The sequence below is a fragment of the Schistocerca piceifrons genome, chromosome 9, assembly GCF_021461385.2.
Source record: "Schistocerca piceifrons isolate TAMUIC-IGC-003096 chromosome 9, iqSchPice1.1, whole genome shotgun sequence".
In the NCBI taxonomy this organism is placed as follows: domain Eukaryota; kingdom Metazoa; phylum Arthropoda; class Insecta; order Orthoptera; family Acrididae; genus Schistocerca; species Schistocerca piceifrons.
Window position 1 is genome coordinate 113167751 of NC_060146.1, and position 19962 is coordinate 113187712.

Sequence of the window (19962 nt, forward strand, 5' to 3'; positions counted from 1 at the left end):
TTCTCCGTCAACCCAATCTGATTCCACACTGATGAGCAACACTCAAGTATAGGTCGAACCAGTGCTTTGTAAGCCATCTCCTTCATTGTGGTCTACATTTTCTAAGGACTCTCCCAATGAATCTCAACCTGGTACCTGCCTTACCAACAATTAATTTTATATGATCATTCCACTTCAAATCGTTCCACACACATGCTCCCAGATATTTTACAGAAGTAACTGGTACCAGTGTTTGTTCCGCTATCATATAATCATACAATAAAGGATACTTCTTTCTATGTATTCGCAATACATTACATTTGTCTATGTTAAGGGCCAGTTGCCACTCCCTGCACCAAGTGCCTATCCGCTGCAGATCTTCCTGCATTTCGTTGCAATTTTCTAATGCTGCAACTTCTCTGTATACTACAGCATCATCGACGAAAAGCCACATGGAACTTCCGACACTATCTACTAGGTCATTTATATATATTGTGAAAAGCAATGGTCCCATAACACTCCCCTGTGGCACGTCAGAGGTTACTTTACCGTCGGTAGATGTCTCTCCATTGAGAACAACATGCTGTGTTCTGTTTGCTAAAAACTCTTCAATCCAGCCACACAGCTGGTCTGATATTCCGTAGGCTCTTACTTTGTTTATCAGGCGACAGTGCGGAACTGTATTGAACGCCTTCCAGAAGTCAAGGAAAATAGCATCTACCTGGGAGCCTGTATCTAATATTTTCTGGGTCTCATGAACAATTAAAGCGAGTTGGTCTCACACGGTCACTGTTTTTGGAATCCATGTCGATTCCTGCAGAGTAGATTCTGGGTTTCCAGAAACGACATGATACGCGAGAAAAAAACATGTTCTAAAGTTCTACAACAGATCGACGTCAGAGGTATAGGTCTATAGTTTTGCGCATCTGCTCGACGACCCTTCTTGAAGACTGGGACTACCTGTGCTCTTTTCCAATCATTTGGAACCTTCTGTTCCTCTAGAGACTTGCAGTACATGGCTGTTAGAAGGGGGGCAAGTTCTTTCACATACTCTGTGTAGAATCGAACTGGTATCCCATGAGGTCCAGTGGACTTTCCTCTGTTGAGTGATTCCAGTTGCTTTTCTATTCCTTGGACACTTATTTCGATGTCAGCCATTTTTTCGTTTGTGTGAGGATTTAGAGAAGGAACTGCAGTGCGGTCTTCCTCTGTGAAACAGCTTTGGAAAAATGTGTTTAGTATTTCAGCGTTACGCGTGTCATCCTCTGTTTCAATGCCATCATCAACCCGGAGTGTCTGGATATGCTGTTTCGAGCCACTTACTGATTTAATGTCAGACCAGAACTTCCTAGGATTTTCTGTCAAGTTGGTACATAGAATATTACTTTCGAATTCACTGAACACTTCACGCATAGTCCTCCTTATGCTAACTTTGACATCATTTAGCTTCTGTTTGTCTGAGAGGTTTTGACTGCGTTTAAACTTGCAGTGAAGCTCTCTTTGATTTCGCAGTAGTTTCCTAACTTTGTTGTTGTATGAAGAGTATGTAAAAGTCCTCAGCTAATGATTTGGCACACCTGAGTTTTACTTTTCTCACAGTCATCCTAAATTGTTTACATTGTTGATTGTATGTGTGTTGATTATCAGAGGTCAGGTGCCATGTATATTTCCTGTGTGCTGCATCTCTGATACTCATAAGATTCCAAGTTGATCAGTAAGCTGTGGTGCTGATTTTCCCCTGACTCGTACAGTTTTTATAGGAGTGTTTTTAGTGTAGAAATTATTGAGTCTCTCAGTGAAGTTAGCTACTTCATAATTCATGTGAAACATATTTTTTACCATTGCCTGCCAAGAAATGTCAGGTCTCAGCTGTAAACTTGAAAATATTCAAGCACTTAAAATCTTTAAAAATCATCACTTGCAATTCATTCTTTGGATGTTATAACAAGTAAGTCATGTAACTTAAATCATGAGCAAACCAGACAGCCATGGGGATCTGATTGGTGTGAATTTCCCTATTTGGAGACTTGGTCGCTATGAGTGTCAACTGCATGATGATATGGCCCAAGTGAAAGCAGTGTAATGTTTGAGCAGGAAAGTCTATATGTCAATTTTGATACTGAGGGACTGTTGTTTAGAATATTTGTGTTCATATCTCTGGCCACAATTGTGTGTTCACCACAAAGATTCCAGACCGTAGAGTGAATTCTAAGCTCGAGAGCTGTCCAACTTTAGGAGGAGGGGGGGGGCGGGGGATGATGATGGTATATTACACGAGAAGATACTTTCTGGTGAGAGATTTAATTTCAATGAACATGTGTTTAGGTTGTTTGCCTTTATGTCTGGACGTGAGAACGACCTTGGGGAATAAATTTGCATTTACACATGCCACCACACCACCATCTCATTAGTTATATCTAACCCGTCTCAGAAAAACATAGCCATCAAGACTTGCAGAACCGGGAAGAATGTGCATCAGGCACTTTCCCCAACTGAAGTATGACATGAAAGTGGAGTTCCTGAAATACGTATCTGAATTCACTCAAGTGGGCTGTTAAGGGCTCAACATTCACATGGGCAAGTTGCAGTGTATGGCCATCGCAAATTGTTTCCACTGTAATCCCGCATGTAGGAGGAATAGCTGCTTTGGAGACAGGCATCGTATGTGATGGAAAGGAGTGATGCACATAGTACAACAGACAGATTGGAGACAGGAGAAGGTGGGGAGGTTTGAGGTCGGGTATACTTGCCTAGTGTGGAAGTTGATGGCGTGTGAGGTTACACAAAAAGAACTATTAAATAAAGGAGAATGGAAACAAAGATTATTTGTTGTGAGGAAATATGGATTAGGATACTGACAACCGCATAAACAATTAACCATCTATACTAACGGGTTAAAATTAGTAAATGTATTTTACAGTAAATGCTCTTAATCCTCTTTTTCAGGAGCTCAAGCATGAAGTGGAGTCAAGAAGTAGTGGCAGTGAATCAGAAAGGTATTGTACAACTTTTTTATATCTCGTCTTTTTCATTTTGTGCATGTGTTGTTTTACAGCTTTATGTTGTAAGCATTGTGGCAGAAAATAATGTTACACATGTGACAAGTGCCTGTAATGTTTACACATTTGATATGCCTTGACAAATTCAGCCATGAACTCGTTTCCACCAGCAGCTTGTGTTCCAGTAATTAGTTAGTATCTGTAGTGCTGGAGAATGTTAACTCTTTGAAATTATTTACATGAACCTCCGGTAAAATTGCATATCACGGTGAAGATTTTGAGAGAAGCCTTTGGTCTCTGGAAGTTTTCAGTCTGTCATATTTTGAAGATGTGTGGATGACACTTTTGTAGAGGGCCCCACAGTGAGGAGAAACTTCATCAAATTTACCATGAGTTTGGAAATTATTGATGCCTCCCATTGATGGACGTCTGGGTTAAATGTAAAACTGACATCACCGTGGGTCATGTCTTCCGCAAGCCGACAACTAAATATATTTGCTTTCGAGGGGGCAGCTGTTGCCATTCAGTGAAGGCAGTTGTGTCCCCAATAACCTTGTTCATGGTGCACATATTATTGCTGACGAGGACCGGGATCATCTACAGGACGAACTCGAACACCTCAAAGAAGTTTTTGGAAATAAATGATATCCACCATGGAAGATCTGCAAGGCTTTGCAATCAAAACTGAAGGAGTGTGTACCATCTCAAGTGGCTGAAGAGGAAAGGATCATGAGGAATCTTTGTTCTAAAATAGGTCCTACGCTCATGAAACATGTTTCAGGCTATTTTTCTATCAGCACCAAAGATTGCTACACTCCTTGACTGTGTGAAGGGTGACTTGATTTACAGATGGCAGATGTGTATAAGTTTCCCTGTCAGTGCGATTTATCAAATAAAGGACATACTTTGCATATAGTTCAAGAAAGTTACATGGAACATTGACCTTATATCCCCCTGCCTCGGCATGATAAACGTGCTGTCGCCAGACATAATATAAAAGCAAGTCGAGCAGTTGACTGCAAGAACATGCAGATTTCAACATCTGTTTCACCCATCTGAGATTCAATTTTCAGGGAGGGTACTGAAATATCTTGGTTGTGATGGTTTCAACCTTCACAAAATATTGAATCTGGCACTGGCAGTAGTTCTCTCTTATAGGCAACAACTGTTGACCAGAATTATGAAACATCTTTCACAGTAGGATCACATTACATTGTATCTTTGCCATCCTTGTATTTCTTCCACAATGATTTATCACATAGTAATACACACTTGGCTCACACCATCAGTATATCAGGTGGACAAAGTTACTTTGCCATCAGTCTTTCTGGCTAACTCTGAAAGTGGCCGAATGGCTTGTAGCCAAAATATTAGCAGCAAACAGGGTTTGATTCTTGCTGATTTCATCAAGTTTTATGGATCTCTAGTAAAATTATTCATATATTGAGAGCAGAAAATTCACACATAAATGTGGGCTGCACTTCTCAGTCTATACTGATTTGAAAGTGTTGCTAATTTCTAATGGCAATCCATATTTAAAATCATCTTGCCTGATGTATACAGCTTTGTAATATGTATTTTGTTCTGTTTAGTACAGTTGCTGATACGTGTAAGGTGCTCAGTTGCTGTTCAAATGGTGAGAGCGATTCTTGCTTTGCACATGACTGTAGTCTCTGTAACATGATAAGAGATGAAATTTCTGACACTTCTTGATTATTACAATGTCATTTACATTGTAGAATATGCTTTTGCTTGCATTGATATTCATATAAAAGCATCAGATCCATACATACTCACATCTTCTGAAAACAGCCCAAATGCACATGTTAGGTAACCTCCACGGTGTGTCACACATGATTAAAAGTTAGCAATATTTATATTATTATTTACCCGTATAGAGTACACAGAGCCCATATATTATACAACTCAATATTATACTCTTCAGTGTGATAGCGAGCATTTGGAAATACCTTTGTTGCTCATGAAGCACAAGCACTGTCATTTAAAGCCAAAAACTAGAAACTAGGTAAAGAGAAGTGCAAGCCAGCAACATCCTCAGGATTTTTCTATGTGTTGGTTATATCTCCATCAACGTTCCCAGGATTCTCCAGAAAGTTCAGGTTCATATGGTTTTTCACCTTCCATCGAAGATTGCAGATCTTCAGTGATCAGTGAAAGAAGATTTGTTGTTGTGAAAGGCTGCAATTCTCAAAATACCTTGGCTGTGTGGTAGGGCTTACATATGCCAGGCCATGCACACCAGGGAAAAATGCTGCACTGGATATCAACACTGCACTAAGCTTTTGCAGTCAATTAAGTCTGCTACTGGTCAACATTGTATCCCCACAGAGAATTAAATGGTATGTGATGAACATTTAGCTAGAGAAACATCTGTTTGGACTCCATTATTAAAGAATCTGTGGAAATACACATGACAGAAAATTAACTGTGACGACAGGTGTCAGTGAGATAACCTGTGGAACCACATCATTTCCGTCATTTGCTCTAAATGAAGATGAAAGAGTACACCAATGCCAACAGTAAGCAGCAACCCAGAAGGAAGTAGAGCTCCACAATTCTACAAGTGACAACAGTGCCTGCCATATAATGTGGTCACTCTGTGAGTATGATTTTAAAGCATGCATGGAATACAGAGACCCAGCATGCTAATAAATTGCAGAATGGTGAATGACTGGCACACGCCCAGTCGAAATATTGTGGAGTGTCATGAATGACAAAGGGCTGCAAGCCCAAAAAGTCTTAGAACACATGCTACACTTTAACTTTGACTGCTATTTGTGACAGTTACAGTCACGCTTTCAGAGGTAGCATGATGCCAATATGAGCACCACGCAGTGATATGGCTATATGTCTACATTTCTGCAGCAAAACCTTTCAAAAATGTTGTCAAAAAATTCAATAAGTAGATGTGTACGTTTCTCTGGGTATGAAACAGAGAAGGGGAGGCGTGATATCAGGTGTCCCATGACACAGTAGCAAATGGCAAATATAGACCCATATTGCATATTACATAGTGGTGTAGAGAATGGTTAAGATAAATATGTTAAACCCACTAACTAAAAAAATTTCTCATGCAGCCCTATACAAGGAACGTAGGCTGATGACTCAAAACATTATGACTCCCTGCTTAAAAGCATGCTGCTCACACTTTGGAACCCAGTGCAGCAGCAGTACTGCATGGCATTGATTCAACAATTCCTCCATAGGTTTCCAGAAGTATGTGACAACACATGTTTATGCACAAGTCATGCAAAGTAATGAAGCTATGGATATTCTGGACTGCTTTTATGCAAATGAACTGTCAAGCTCAGGGTGACAAGGTATTGGCAGACAAAAGAGAGCAATGGTCTATGATGTCACACCAGATGGCAGCAGAGAAAAGATGGTGAACTATTATGTCACATAGTTTGTGGCCCCCCTTTTTAAGGCAATTGTGTTATGATGACACCACGTGCATTGTACAAGTAGAAAAAAATCTGTCCATTATCTTGTTGGAATTTAGGAAATGTGTTTGCTTCACTACCAATCACATGATCGTCAAAAACTGATTGGATATGTTCAAATTGGCATCATAGGAAGCCATATAAAAAAAGACCAATAAATAAGAAAGTTCCACCTAGCTCAAGAACTTGTGACATGATCATCGAAAATCAGTCGCACAAGTCTGAAAAGGGTATTAGGAAGCTACATAAAAAGGATTGATAAAAATGGTCAAGGGAGTAGAATATTGTTGATGTACCACTGTTCAATATGATTGGTGCAGATGACAACCCATGGGGGTCCTGCAGTGAAAACAATAATACTCCAGACCATTACCCCAGGTTGTCAGGCCATGCATTAGACAGCAGCATGTATGGCATCCCACCATTGTTCGGATCATTTAGTGACATCTCTCTGGCCTGTAATCTCATTGACTGGAGTAGAATTATCTGCAATGATGAGTCCCACTTCTTTTCATAGCAGGACCCCCTCGGTTGTCATCTGTGGCATCACTACAACACTGGTAAGTGGACAATATTCTGTGCACCATGTTATTGCTCTTTATGGCAAGCCATCGTGGCCTTACATTTCAGCAAGACAAAGCCCATCTGCACAAGATTAGAGTTTCTACTGCTTGTCTTCATGCTTGCCAAACCCTATCTTGGCCAGCAACGTCACTGCATCTCTCCCCAATTGGGAACATTTGGAGCATTGTGGGCATGGCCCTCCAATCACCTTGGGATTTTGATAGTATTACGTGACAATTGGACAGAATTTGGCACAATATGCCTCAAGAGGACATCCAACAAGTCTACCAATCAGTGTCAAGCCAAATAACAGGTTGCCTAAGGGGCAGAGCTGGACCAAAGCATTAGCAACACCATCTATTTGTGGAGCTATTCCTCTTAAATAATTTATCCAATTTTTTATGAAATTTTAATCATTTGTTTCTTCACACATGTACATCACATCTACAGATTTCTGCACTATTCGAGGTATTCCTTTGTGGTGTGTGGTTTTTTTTTTCGTGGAGCGTATATTGGGTTCAGATAGTTTTGTCTTAATGTTCCATCATTGAGAACTGTGCAAACATTTTGAACTTTAACTATGCAGCACAAACAGGATATACATTTAAAGAAATCACACCATAATGATTAATTTATTAATGAAATTACTAAGGTGAAAATATTTTCTTAATTATTTTTCATCACATTTACAGCTTAGTGATATTCTGGATGGTGGAAAAAAAGGTATACTGGTAAGAATTCTAATCATGAATGTTAACCCATGTGGTGTGCACTACACTTGTTCTGTCAAAACATAATTAATGTTACAGATAATGGTGATAGGTCTAGAACCTCAGCATCGGTTTTAGCAGAAAATCAGGGTTCTTCACAAGATAAACCACTCTCCAGGTACTCAGGACTGGTCCCTCTACAATATACATAGGACTCATTGAAATCTGGTGCTTATTATATATTCTGTAATTCACAAGATTGCAGGTATGGTCAATGTGATACGATTGTCTGCAGGACACTACAGCCATATTAAATGTACATCATGCCGTGATCTTGTCAGATGTAGAATTTCTGTTAAATACCTTCACAATCATTACATACCTCCCAACATGTGAGTCGTTTTTCTGCAGATGTTATTGTAGATGCCAAATGTAATGCAGATATCTTAACTATAAATGCAATTGAGGACTTTCAATGCAAACCTCAATGCAGTATGAATCTCTAAAGTTAGTTCTGAACATCATGTAACTGATAGTTTTGTAGTTTTTCACCAATATTGGATCCATCTTCTGCTGTATATAGTTCAGCAGATAATTGACTGTAAATGACAGAATGCAGATTCATGATACAGAATCTGTTGTTTAATTCTGGATGCATGTTCCCCAAATGTAGTTTAGGAAAGTCTGTTATTCCCTTGGCATACATTATAAGCTGCCTGAAGAAATACATGTCCAGATGTTGAGCATATTTTGTAATTTTAGGTGGATACCTGTTCTCTGCTGTATTGGAAATGGCTATGTCAAAGCTGAGCTGGGAAGGTAAGGGAATTAGAATTAATGGAAGAAGGCTTACCAACTTGAGATTACCAACTTGAGATTTGCTGCTGATATTGCCTTACTGGCCAAAGACTTCGCAGAGCTCCAAAACTTAGTTACAGATCTTGCATCGGAATGTCAGCTGGTTGGCTTGAACATGAACCTTTCCAAAACAAAAGTAATATCCAACAAATGGGTCCCAGCTGGAGATGTGAAAGTCAAGGACAGTCTACTAGAAGAGGTCAGTGAATATGTCTACCTTGGCCAGATTATAAATATGAAGGGAGACATAAGGCCAGAAATCTATCGACGCATCAAGCTTGGCTGGCAAGCATTTGGGAAGAATTCAAAAGTATTCAGATCAAAAATGCCAGTAAATCTGAAGAAAGCAGTATTTGATCAATGCATTCTTCCTGTGATGACGTATGGCTGCGAGACATGGACACTGAACTCATTCATAAAATGGAACTTAGTACAGCACAGAGAGCCATGGAGAGATCAATGCTGGGCTATACAAGAAAGGACAGGAAAAGGGCAGATGACATCCGGTCTGTGATGAAGGTTAATGACATCTTAGAGAGAGTAGGTTCCTTGAAATGGCAGTGGGCTGGCCACGTTGCAAGAAGAAAAGACAACAGATGGACGAAGCTAGTACTGGAGTGGAGTCCAAGAGAGCACCGGAGGCCTAGAGGAAGACCACCAGACAGATGGGTCAAAGACATCAAGAAGATCGCTGGTAACACCTGGCAGAGAACTGCCCAAGACCGTCCCACTTGGAGAAGACTTCTGAAAGCCTATCTGAATCCACAACTCGAAGAGGCCACATCATCTAATGATTGAATTGGCTGATGATGATGATGATGATAATGATGATGATGATGATGATCTACATCTTCTGCTTCAGAGGCTTCCAGTAGTACTTCCTCATCCTTATGACCAGACTAGGAGTCACAAAGTACTAGTGATATTGGCCGGAAATGTGGATTCAAAATGCAGAAAAAATGTCTGCAAATGTTCTTTCATCTTTGTCCTTGCATCTACAAAGATATTTGGATGCCATTGTTTTTTGTTTTCCTATTTCCCTTGATGCAATGGATCCAAACTTTCCATTCAGTTCTTGGATACATATGTGGAGTTTGTCTGCCCAGCATCCATCCATTGCTATATTAGCATTGATCATGTAGCCGTTTGTGTTACACCATTAATCGATCGCAATGCAGGTCACAGTGACATTTTCTAATGTGTGAGTGAACTCTGGTTTGAGCAATCTTATCACACTTCTTGGATGGTTCATGCATAAATAAGAAAACATAAGGAAATATCTTTCCTGATGCCATTATGGTGAAGGAATGACTAATCTTGTTCTGAATGCGATCTGTTGTATGTTGATTGGCACTGGAAGCCAGTTTGATTGGTGTTAATTACATAATCATATGCCTGCTTATCTGGGTGGGAACCTGCTTACCTCCCATGCACTGGGCTGGGGTTCGATTCACGGCCAGGTTTGAGATTTCCTCCACTCGTGGACTGGGTGTTGTGTTGTCCTCATCATCATTTCATCCTCATCATCAGTCACAAGTTGCCCAATGAAGTGCCAACTGGAATGACTTGCACTTGCCGACAATGCCATATGATCACTTTTTCATTTATTTTATAATAGAGGTCCAGATTATGGATGACTACTTTAGTATATATCTAGAGTCCTTCCACAGCTGCCAATACTCTGTCTAAAATCACCCATTAAGTCACTGCTAGAAGACTACATGTGCAGTTCTATTTCTTTTGTTACCTTGCATATATTTATCCTTAATTTGATTGGGAAATAAAAGCAATTTTTTGGTGGTATACTATTTTACATCATATGTGAGGTGCAGTAAGCCATTTTTCACTGATACAATATTTTCTCAGTAACTGTTTTTTGTTCATCATAAATTCTGCCTGCATGGTGCTCAAACCAATAGGAGCAACAATATACTTTGTTATGGAATTTGTAAATTCAACATGTATGGATTTAATATTTATGAGTGTAACAAGTGCAGGTTTAGGTACTGTGGGTAAATGAATTTGTACATTGCTCTGAGTCATTCACATGTACACTGTGCTCCCGCCTATAACAGGTGTCATTATTGAATATAATTCTAACATATGATTGCCATGGACTGAGTCTTTCTAACACAATTGATAATGCACTCTGTAGTTCACATAAGTTGATAATAATTGAATGATGCAGGTAAATGGATGAGTCCCCAGATCTTACCTTGAGTGTTGCATTCCCATACATCTCTGTGACGGTGACCTTAATACGAAGTAGAACTATATCTGGAAGAGGAGATTGAGATGGTTCATACTCTGTTGTCATCTGAGTATTGATGTACAGTGTTGCACAATGTAGCTCATCTCACTCACTCTGTACAAACTGCACTGTAGCACAGTCTTCAGTATTCTCAATTTTTATTACTACTTGGTATTCACTGTCTGCTTTTATTGCCTTTATTCCCACACATAGATCCACTGATGGTCAAATTATGTGTTCTGGTAAACAGTAGTAAACAAACCACATAACTGCCACTTTAGGAAAGGGTGAGTGTGTTAATCAGATATATCTGCACTGCTGTGGCTCAACAAGTAGATGTTTGAACATCATACAGTCCATATGAATCACTTCGGGGGATCCAGTTCCAGTATGTCAATTTCCACTTGTTCAAACAGACGTGAGCCCTGCTCTAATACCTCAATGGGGTTTTGGGCTGTTGAAAAGAACATCATAAGTATTTGAGAAAGCACACAGAAAATGAGAGAGCAAATGTAAAGACTACTTTACGCCAAATAAATGTAAGATAGTAACAACTATTATGAAGTGTGACTTAGTACTTACATGCAAAATCTCTCTTCTTATCCTGCCTGGGGCTGTTAGATGCTGGAAACTCATAGCCAGGGGTATTTTAATCAGATGAACCCGTAGCCTATCTGTGTAATGCTGTGACTCAACAAGTAACGGTACATGTGTTGCATGTCCTGTTCCAACATGGTAGCTAGTGACACATCAGGAGGCTGCTATTGAGCTGTTGAAAATAAGAAAAGATCATGAGTATGTGAGACAACACACAGAATAATAATGGGTGGGTTAATAATAATACAGCAGTTACATTCCTATGTGGCAGTATTATTCTTTTTTTCTCCATGGCTGATCTCTTCTGATGATGAGGCTTCATGGTCCTTTCACTACAGTGAACAGTACACAAGTGGCTTTGTTGATATAGAGTTGGGTGGTGCAGTGGCTTGCATCTGGGAGGACAACAGTTTAAACATACATCTAGACATCCTGATTTAGGTTTTCCAGGCTTTCTCTAAATTGCTTAAGGCAAATGCTGGAATGGTTCCTTAAAAAGGGCATAGCTGCTTTTCTTCTTCATCCTTCCCTAATTTGAGCAGGTGCTCTATCTCTAATGACCTCATTGTTGGCGGGACATTAGACACTGGTCTCCTCCTCCTCCTCCTCCTGACTTGATTGGTAAGCAGTTGCAGCACCAACCGCTATGTGACATCATAGTCTGCCATCTTGGCAGACATCTTGTGATGTCATCATTTGGCATCATAAACTGTTCCAACTTTTCCCAGTTGTTTGAAAATGGGGATGGGACAGGAGAGGTAGGCATTTGGCAACAACATTATTTTTTCCTAACGGATGAGGTCTTATCCAATGCATATAATTTTCTTTACAGGCAAGATTTCTCTGCCAGACTCCGTGAAGGCAACAGCATGCGTGAGCGTATATAATAATGCCAACCTCCTGGTTATTATTATCAAGCCTTGACACTAGCGTTAGCTCACTTTCGACACATGCATTATGTTTTTCTATAGACAGTAACAATTTCTGTCAATAATAACTTCCTCATGTTGCTTTACAGATGTTCCCATGGCTCTTTTATGTTTTTCAGTGTTTCAATTTTTGTCAGAATACTGTGAAAGACGACATCTTGAAATTGGATCCCCTGAAGTGATTCATATGGTTTGTATGATGTAGTATACTCTATTCCTCATTTTACTTATTTGGGGGAAGTTGTGTGTGTGTGTGTGTGTGTGTGTGTGTGTGTGTGGGCGCGCGCACGTGCATGTGGTCGGGTACATGCAGAGTTCATCATCACAGCAGCATGTTGAGAACTTCCTCTGCTTCAAAACATGTTGCAGAATTCTGAGAAGCATTGTTCAGTGCTTTATATGCTGTTGAAAAGAAAACTGCCATTATGGCAAGCAGAACATGAGTTACGGAGGTTGTTAAACAACTGCAGCACCTTGAACACACAGTCCGACAGCTTGTGACATCATAGCCTGCCATCTTGTCTGCCCCCACATTGTATGATGTCATAAACCCTCATCATGTTTGGCCCCATCTTATGTGATGTCGTAGTCCATCATCTTGTGACCTTCGCCTTGGCCTTGGCCTACTTTGACTGCTATCTCCATCAACCCTATAATGTCCTGTCTCCCACTGGGCTTCCTCAGCACCCTTTTTGTCGACAATTTTGCATCTATTGCAGTTCTCCACAGAGCTGCCTCATTGAGCGGCACCTTCAGTGATGTCTCGATCATCTTTACTGACTGAGCATCGACAGTGGCTTTCATTTTCCCACTGACAAAACCATTTGTATGAATTTCTGGTGGTGCAATTGGTTTCTTCCACCATTTTTACATCTTGTGCCTGTTGCCCTTCTGTTCATTGAAACTATGCAATTCCTGGGGCTCATGCTTGTTGCCGTCCCTTAATTTTCTACATGTCCGCAGTGGTAGTTCCTGGGAAGCCAATAGTACCACCCTCCTCCACTTGTACTGGTTCCTTGTCCATTCAAAAATAGACTATGGGTGTTCTGTTTATGCATCAGCACTTCCATCCCTCTTCTGCTGTCTCAGTACTATCTACTATCGTGGGATCCATTTGGCAACTGGTGCCTTTTACACAAGTCGGGTAGAGAGTCTTTATGCAGAACTACTACTGTCCTACAATTGTAATTTTCTCCTCAGCAGATATGCATGCCATTTTCTGCTATGCATGGCCACCCATCCTATGCTGCCTCCCCCTACATCTCCTTTGTTCACCAGTATGGTGCATGTCCCTCTTCTCTGTTACCTCCTGGAGTTCACTTTCAGCTCTTTCTCTGGCAGCTTAACTTCACACTATCTGCCACTTTACCGTTGGGTGTGAACCTTGGCTTTGTTTGGTGGTCTGTGGTGGCCTTGGCGTTCATTCACTTCCTAAGGACGTTGATCGAGCCTCACCCTGTCACCTTCAGTTTCATGACCTTTTGCATGGAACTTTGCGATAGTACCTTAGTGAATACTGATGGCTCTTGGACTGACAGTAGTGTTGGGTGTGCCTTCGTCATTGGCACTGACATTTTTCAGCATTGGTTTTCGGTATGCTGCTCATTATTTACAGTTGAGCTCTTCGCACTGTATCAGACCACACAGTACATCTGGGAATACAGGCTTTTCAATTGTGGCAAGTACTCTGACTCTCAGTGCCTTTCAAATCCTCTGTGTGCTGTAACTGTCCGTCCCTTTATGAAATGGGTCCAGCAAAGCTGTCACTTGCTCACTCTTGATGGAGCCACTGTGATGTTTATGTGGGTTCCTGGTCACGTCAGTCTTACAGGAAACGAGGCCGCTGACATTGCTGCCAAGGCTACAGATCTTGTACCTTGATCCTTTAGTTTTTACATTTCCTCCGATGATCTCTGTGTTGCCATCTGTCGGCAGTTGGTGTCACTTTGGCATCACCACTGGTCCTCCCTTGATGGGAAGAAGCTCCGGGTTATTCAGCATCTTCTAGTGGCTTGGACAACCTTCTCTCGGCCCTCTCCCTTTGAGGAGACCATTTTAGCTATGTTGCGTATTGGGCACTGTCTTTTTAGCCATCACCATTTGTTAAATAGTGCTCCCCCACTACGTTGTGCTCGTTGTGTTCAGCCTATGACGATCCGTCATTTCCTGATGAAATGCCATTTTTTTAACCACTTATGTTCTCATTTGTGTTTACCATTGGACTTACCGGCCGTTTTAGCAAACGACACACAGACTGTCGACCTGGTTTTACTTTTTATCCGTTCTAGCAATATGGCGAAGGACATTTAGTTTTTAAATCAGGACCTCCAGTTCTCTATGGCTTATATTATAGACATCTCTCCACATCCCTGTTTCTAGCTGGCTTCTCTTCTGTCACTTGGGAGTAATGTGTAGTGGTTTATAACTTCTCTCTTTGTCTTCGTGTTCTACAGTTCCCACATGGGCCGTATCCCTCTAGTTGTTTTTGCACCCCAAAACAAAACAAAACAGTTGACTGTGGCAACCGATTTACATTAAGTTCATTTGCATAAAAGTGGCCCTGGATGCCCATAGTCATACTTCTATGCTTTCCCGTGAATTATGAATCCGAGAGTTTTTGGTTTGGAACTGGATGGTGTTCCAGATGCCTTACATTGCTCATTTCAGTTACATTTGGTGACCAAGACATCAATTTGAGTTCAGTACCATGTCTCCAGACTACTGTAGTGGAATTCTGGCCTTATGCTACAGGCTGTTATCTTGCTGGCTTACAAACACTGCAAGTGTGTTATTAACGCACCTGCAATTACAGTTGCTCCAAGCCCTGTGAGAAACTAACTCTAATTGTGTGAATGTGTAAATTCCTGATAGTTGCAGGCATTGTCCCTTGAATCAGTGGCTACTATGCTATGAGATAGCCATAACTAAATATCTAATCCCTGTCTGCTGAACTTAAGTTGCCTTTAAATCAGAGGCAAGCTTCACACAACTACTGCGAGGGATATTATTTAACTGCTCCTTTCTCGCAGCTAAATAATTTCTGTGATGTTCCTTACATAAGCAGTGATTTCAAACACAAGATATGTTTTGTATATTAGAAACTCTGCTTTGATCATTTTCTTTAGCACAAGGGTTAAAACTATCTCACTGTAGAATAAGACTCACTGAACATTTTTTCTCGTACTGGATTAGGCTGTACCTTCCTGATGTCATTCAGGAAGATAATAAGAACCAACTCTCTTACTATACTCTCAGTAGGCTATAATTACTTCATGTATGTCGTAGCAGGCCCAGATGGCAGTTCAGAGGTTGAGCAGATACTACAAAACACATATCGTATATTAGTTCAATTTAGTAAAACTCTTAATACAGTATGCTTAAGCTGGATGCAATCCATGCCCATGGAAATGACAATATATATTTAGTTCTGTTGCGTAACAGAATAATAACTGTCAACTACTTTGATTGGTACTAAATGACAGTGAGGTATCACATTCATTTAACTATAAAGTTTGGTACTTGGTTCTGACTAACAATACTAGATTACTCCTGAATCCCAGTTACAGTGATACTGATATCAGCGCTAACAGAATGGGGCAAGCAGCGCTGTGCTCTGATGTAAGTAGATTTCCGGCAGCAGTGGCATTCTGAACCTCATGAGGACGTGTCTTTGCTGTCTCTCTTCATGAATGTGTCTGGCAGCAACTGTCCTTAGCTTGTGGTTCCATCTGGACCTCACTTTTCAGATGACACCTCACTTAGATTTAATCCTCGTCCTATTTTCCACGTGTCATGTTAGCTGTGTTTAAAAGTACACTCTAAAATAAAAAGACGATGTACCATGAAGGAATTAGCTGAATGATATGGAAAATTACAGATTTGATGTACATGTACAGAAAACAAATGGCTACAGTTTCAGAAAAGTTGAATGATTTATTTAAGAGAAAGAGCTTTACTAATGTGTTGGTTCATCTCTGGCCCTTATGCAAGCAGTTATTTTGCTTGGCATTGATTGGTAGTTATTGGATGTCCTTTTGGGGGATAACATGCCAATTCTCTGCAATTTGCCCATTAGATCGTCAAAAATCATGAGATGGTGGAGGATGCTGCCCATAGTGCTGCAAATGTTCTCTTCTGGGGAGATATCTGGCAATGTTGTTGACCAGTCTATCAGTGTGCTTCTTTCCTGTACTACCCAAGTAGGCAACTCAGTAAATGATTTCAAATTGAAAGAACCAAGCAGTACTTCAAGGTTGTGCTTCTGTCAGACTCTTTCAGAAAATCTGCATTGAAATCCCCACAAAAAATAATTTGCTTGACTGACAGTTGTTGGACGTCCATCTGAGGAGGGGTACTGTACCTAATTATGACCAATTTACCCCTTACGTCATCAATAACCCAAGCTGGCTGGAGGCTCTGCCCATAATTCTTCAAATGTTCTCAACTGCGCAGAGATCTGGTGACCTTTCTGGCCAAGGTAGGATTTGGCAAGCTCGAAGACAAGGAGTGGAAACTTCAACCATGGATGGGTGGGTATTATATTGCTCAATATAAGCGAGGGATTGCTTGCCATAAAGGGGAACAAAACTGGATGTAGAATATCAGTGATGTGTACTGTCACGCACTAACAGTGCTGTGGTGAAAACCAAAGTATACTGCTATGAACAGAAACGTTTGCACTGCCAGCCGTGTAACTTGTGAACCTGACAGCTACACTCATGCTCATAAATTAAGGATAATGCTGATACATGGAGAAAAAATGCTGTGGTGGGTGGTTTGCGGGTTTATATCACCTTGTGGTATGACAATGCAGCGCATTTGACCTGCGGTCATCGCACGCTGGCTTTGGCAGCAGTCCACTTATGCAGAGGTGTGTTGGTGCATGTGAGAATACGGTTCAGCGAGTAAGTTTGCAGACGTTTTCAGATGTGCTACTGGTGACTGTGTGTTGAAAATGACTCAAAGAACACATGTTGATGACGTTATGAGGGTTAGAATACTAGGGCAACTGGAGGCTGGTCAAACACAGCAGGTCTTAGCACGGGCCCTTTGTGTGCCACAAAGTGTGATCTCAAGAATATGACAACAATTCCAGCAGTCAGGAAACGTGTCCAGGCTCTATAGTACGGGATGTCCTCAGTGTACAACACCACAAGAAGACCACTATCTCACCATCAGTGTCCACAGACAGCCACGGAGTACTGCAGGTAGCCTTGCTCGGGATCTTACCGCTGCCACTGGAACAGTTGTCTCCAGACACACAGTCTACAGACGACTGAACAGACATGGTTTATTTGCCTGGAAACCTGCAAGGTGCATTCCACTGACCCTTGGTTACAGGAGAGCCCATAAAGCCTGGTGTCAAGAACACAGTACATGGTCATTGGAACAGTGGTCCAAGGTTACATTCACGGACGAGTCCAGGTATAGCCTGAACAGTGATTCTCACTGGGTTGTCATCTGATGTGAACCAGAAACCATATACCAACCCTTCAACCCCTTAATTGTCTTTGAAAGGGACCTGTATGGAGGTCGTGGTTTGATGGTGTGGGGTGGGATTATGATTGATGCACATACACCCCTGCCTGCCTTTGACAGAGGAACTGTAACAGGTCAGGTGTATCTGGACGTTATTTTGCACCAGTATGTCCACCTTTTCAGGGTTGCAGTGGGTCCCACCTTCCTCCTGATGGATGATAATGCATGGCCCCACCGAGCTGCCATCGTGGAGGAGTACCTTGAAACAGAAGATATCAGGTGAATGGAGTGGCCTGCCTGTTCTCCAGACCGAAACCACATTGAGCACGTCTTCGATGCTCTTGGTCGACGTCTTCAAACCCCTACAACACTTCAGGAGCTCCGACAGGCACTGGTGCAAGAATGGGAGGCTATACCCCAGGAGCTGCTCGACCACCTGATCCAGAGTATGCCCACCCATTGTGTGACCAGTGTACATGTGCATGGTGATCATATCCCATATTGATGTCAGGGTACATGTGCAGGAAACAATGGCGTTTTGTAGCACGTGTGTTTCGGGGCGTTTTTTCTCAACTTATCATCAATAACGTGGATTTACAGATCTCTATCGTGTGTTCCCTATGTGCCTATGCTGTTAGCACCAGTTTTGTGTAGTGCCACGTTGTGTGGCACCACACTCTGCAATTATCCTTAATTTATGAGCACGAGTAATTTACGAGCATGAGTGCAGTTACAGGATACACAATAGCTGTATGTAGTTTTCCAAAATAGTGTGTTCGAATAATGATATAACAGTCACAGATCTTAGGGAAAGCTTGCAACATTTAGACTGGAATGAGGTGTACATGGAATCTGACGCAAATTTAAAATGTAACTAATTTCATGATACTATTTTTAGTATATTTCAAAACGTTTTCTGTAAGAAGATTGTGAAATTGTTATTAGTGTAAGAAACTATCTAAAAAGCCATGGCATACTAAAGAGATAAAAATATCTTGCAAAAAGAAGAGGGAAATGTGTCTTATAACTAGAAGGAGTAATGATCCAGAAACAGTCAAATATCATAAAAACTGCTGCAGTGTATTAAGGAAAATTATTAAAAAATTCATAGGTATGTGCAATATGTTAGAGATGACACAAAATTAAAACAATTGGAATATTGTTAAAAGGAAAACAGGGCAACCGAGAGCACAGGAAGGCTTGCTTTTCTGTGAGAGTCAGTGAATTTTGGTAGCAAAAAGTAAGAAGTAGAAGGTATTTTTGATGATAATTTTTAACTGTTGTAGAAATAAAGGATCCAGCTGGTCATTAGAAAACACAATGGACTTTGGTCATGTAAGAGACAATACCTATGCAGTTTTAGAAGGAGTAATGATCCAGAAACAGTCAAATATCATAAAAACTGCTGCAGTGTATTAAGGAAAATTATTAAAAAATTCATAGGTATGTGCAATATGTTAGAGATGACACAAAATTAAAACAATTGGAATATTGTTAAAAGGAAAACAGGGCAACCGAGAGCACAGGAAGGCTTGCTTTTCTGTGAGAGTCAGTGAATTTTGGTAGCAAAAAGTAAGAAGTAGAAGGTATTTTTGATGATAATTTTTAACTGTTGTAGAAATAAAGGATCCAGCTGGTCATTAGAAAACACAATGGACTTTGGTCATGTAAGAGACAATACCTATGCAGTTTGATAAAATTGAAATTCAGCCCACCTCTCCTACTGAAATTAGGAAAAAATAAATACACTCAAAAGTAAAAGCTCGCATGGAATTGATGGTATTTCCAACACAGTAATAAAAGCTTGTTTCCAATAGGTAAGTAGGATTCTCAGCCATATATGTAGTAGTGCACCGAAAGAGGGAATTTTTCCAGATTGACAGAAATATGCTATTGTTAAACCATTGCAAAAAAAGGGGGATAGGTGTGGTGTGATGCTAACAACTTCTACCCAAACTTACTTTTCACAGATTTATCCAAACTTCTTGAAAAACTAATGTATTCAGGGGTAGCTTCACATATTTGTAAGAATGAAGTACTAACAAAATGTCAGTTTGGTTTTGAGAAAGGCTTTTTGACAGAAAATGCTATATATGCTTTCACTAATAAAATATTAAATGCTGTGAATAATGT

The 19962-nt window shown here is 40.6% G+C and overlaps 1 protein-coding gene across 10 annotated transcripts in view; it reads left to right on the forward strand.

Moving 5' to 3' along the window:
* The window catches only part of LOC124717080 (zinc finger protein 501-like), a 133404-nt gene that overhangs the window by 102938 nt on the left and 10504 nt on the right, over nt 1-19962 (forward strand). For 9 of the 10 annotated variants that reach the window (XM_047243773.1, XM_047243777.1, XM_047243774.1 and 6 more), the window contains one exon: nt 2926-2975. In XM_047243773.1, the coding sequence (XP_047099729.1) occupies nt 2926-2975 (50 nt within the window). Of the gene's footprint in view, nt 1-2925; nt 2976-7815; nt 8049-19962 lie in introns of those variants that run through there. The other variant, XM_047243778.1, reaches the window with a different exon arrangement.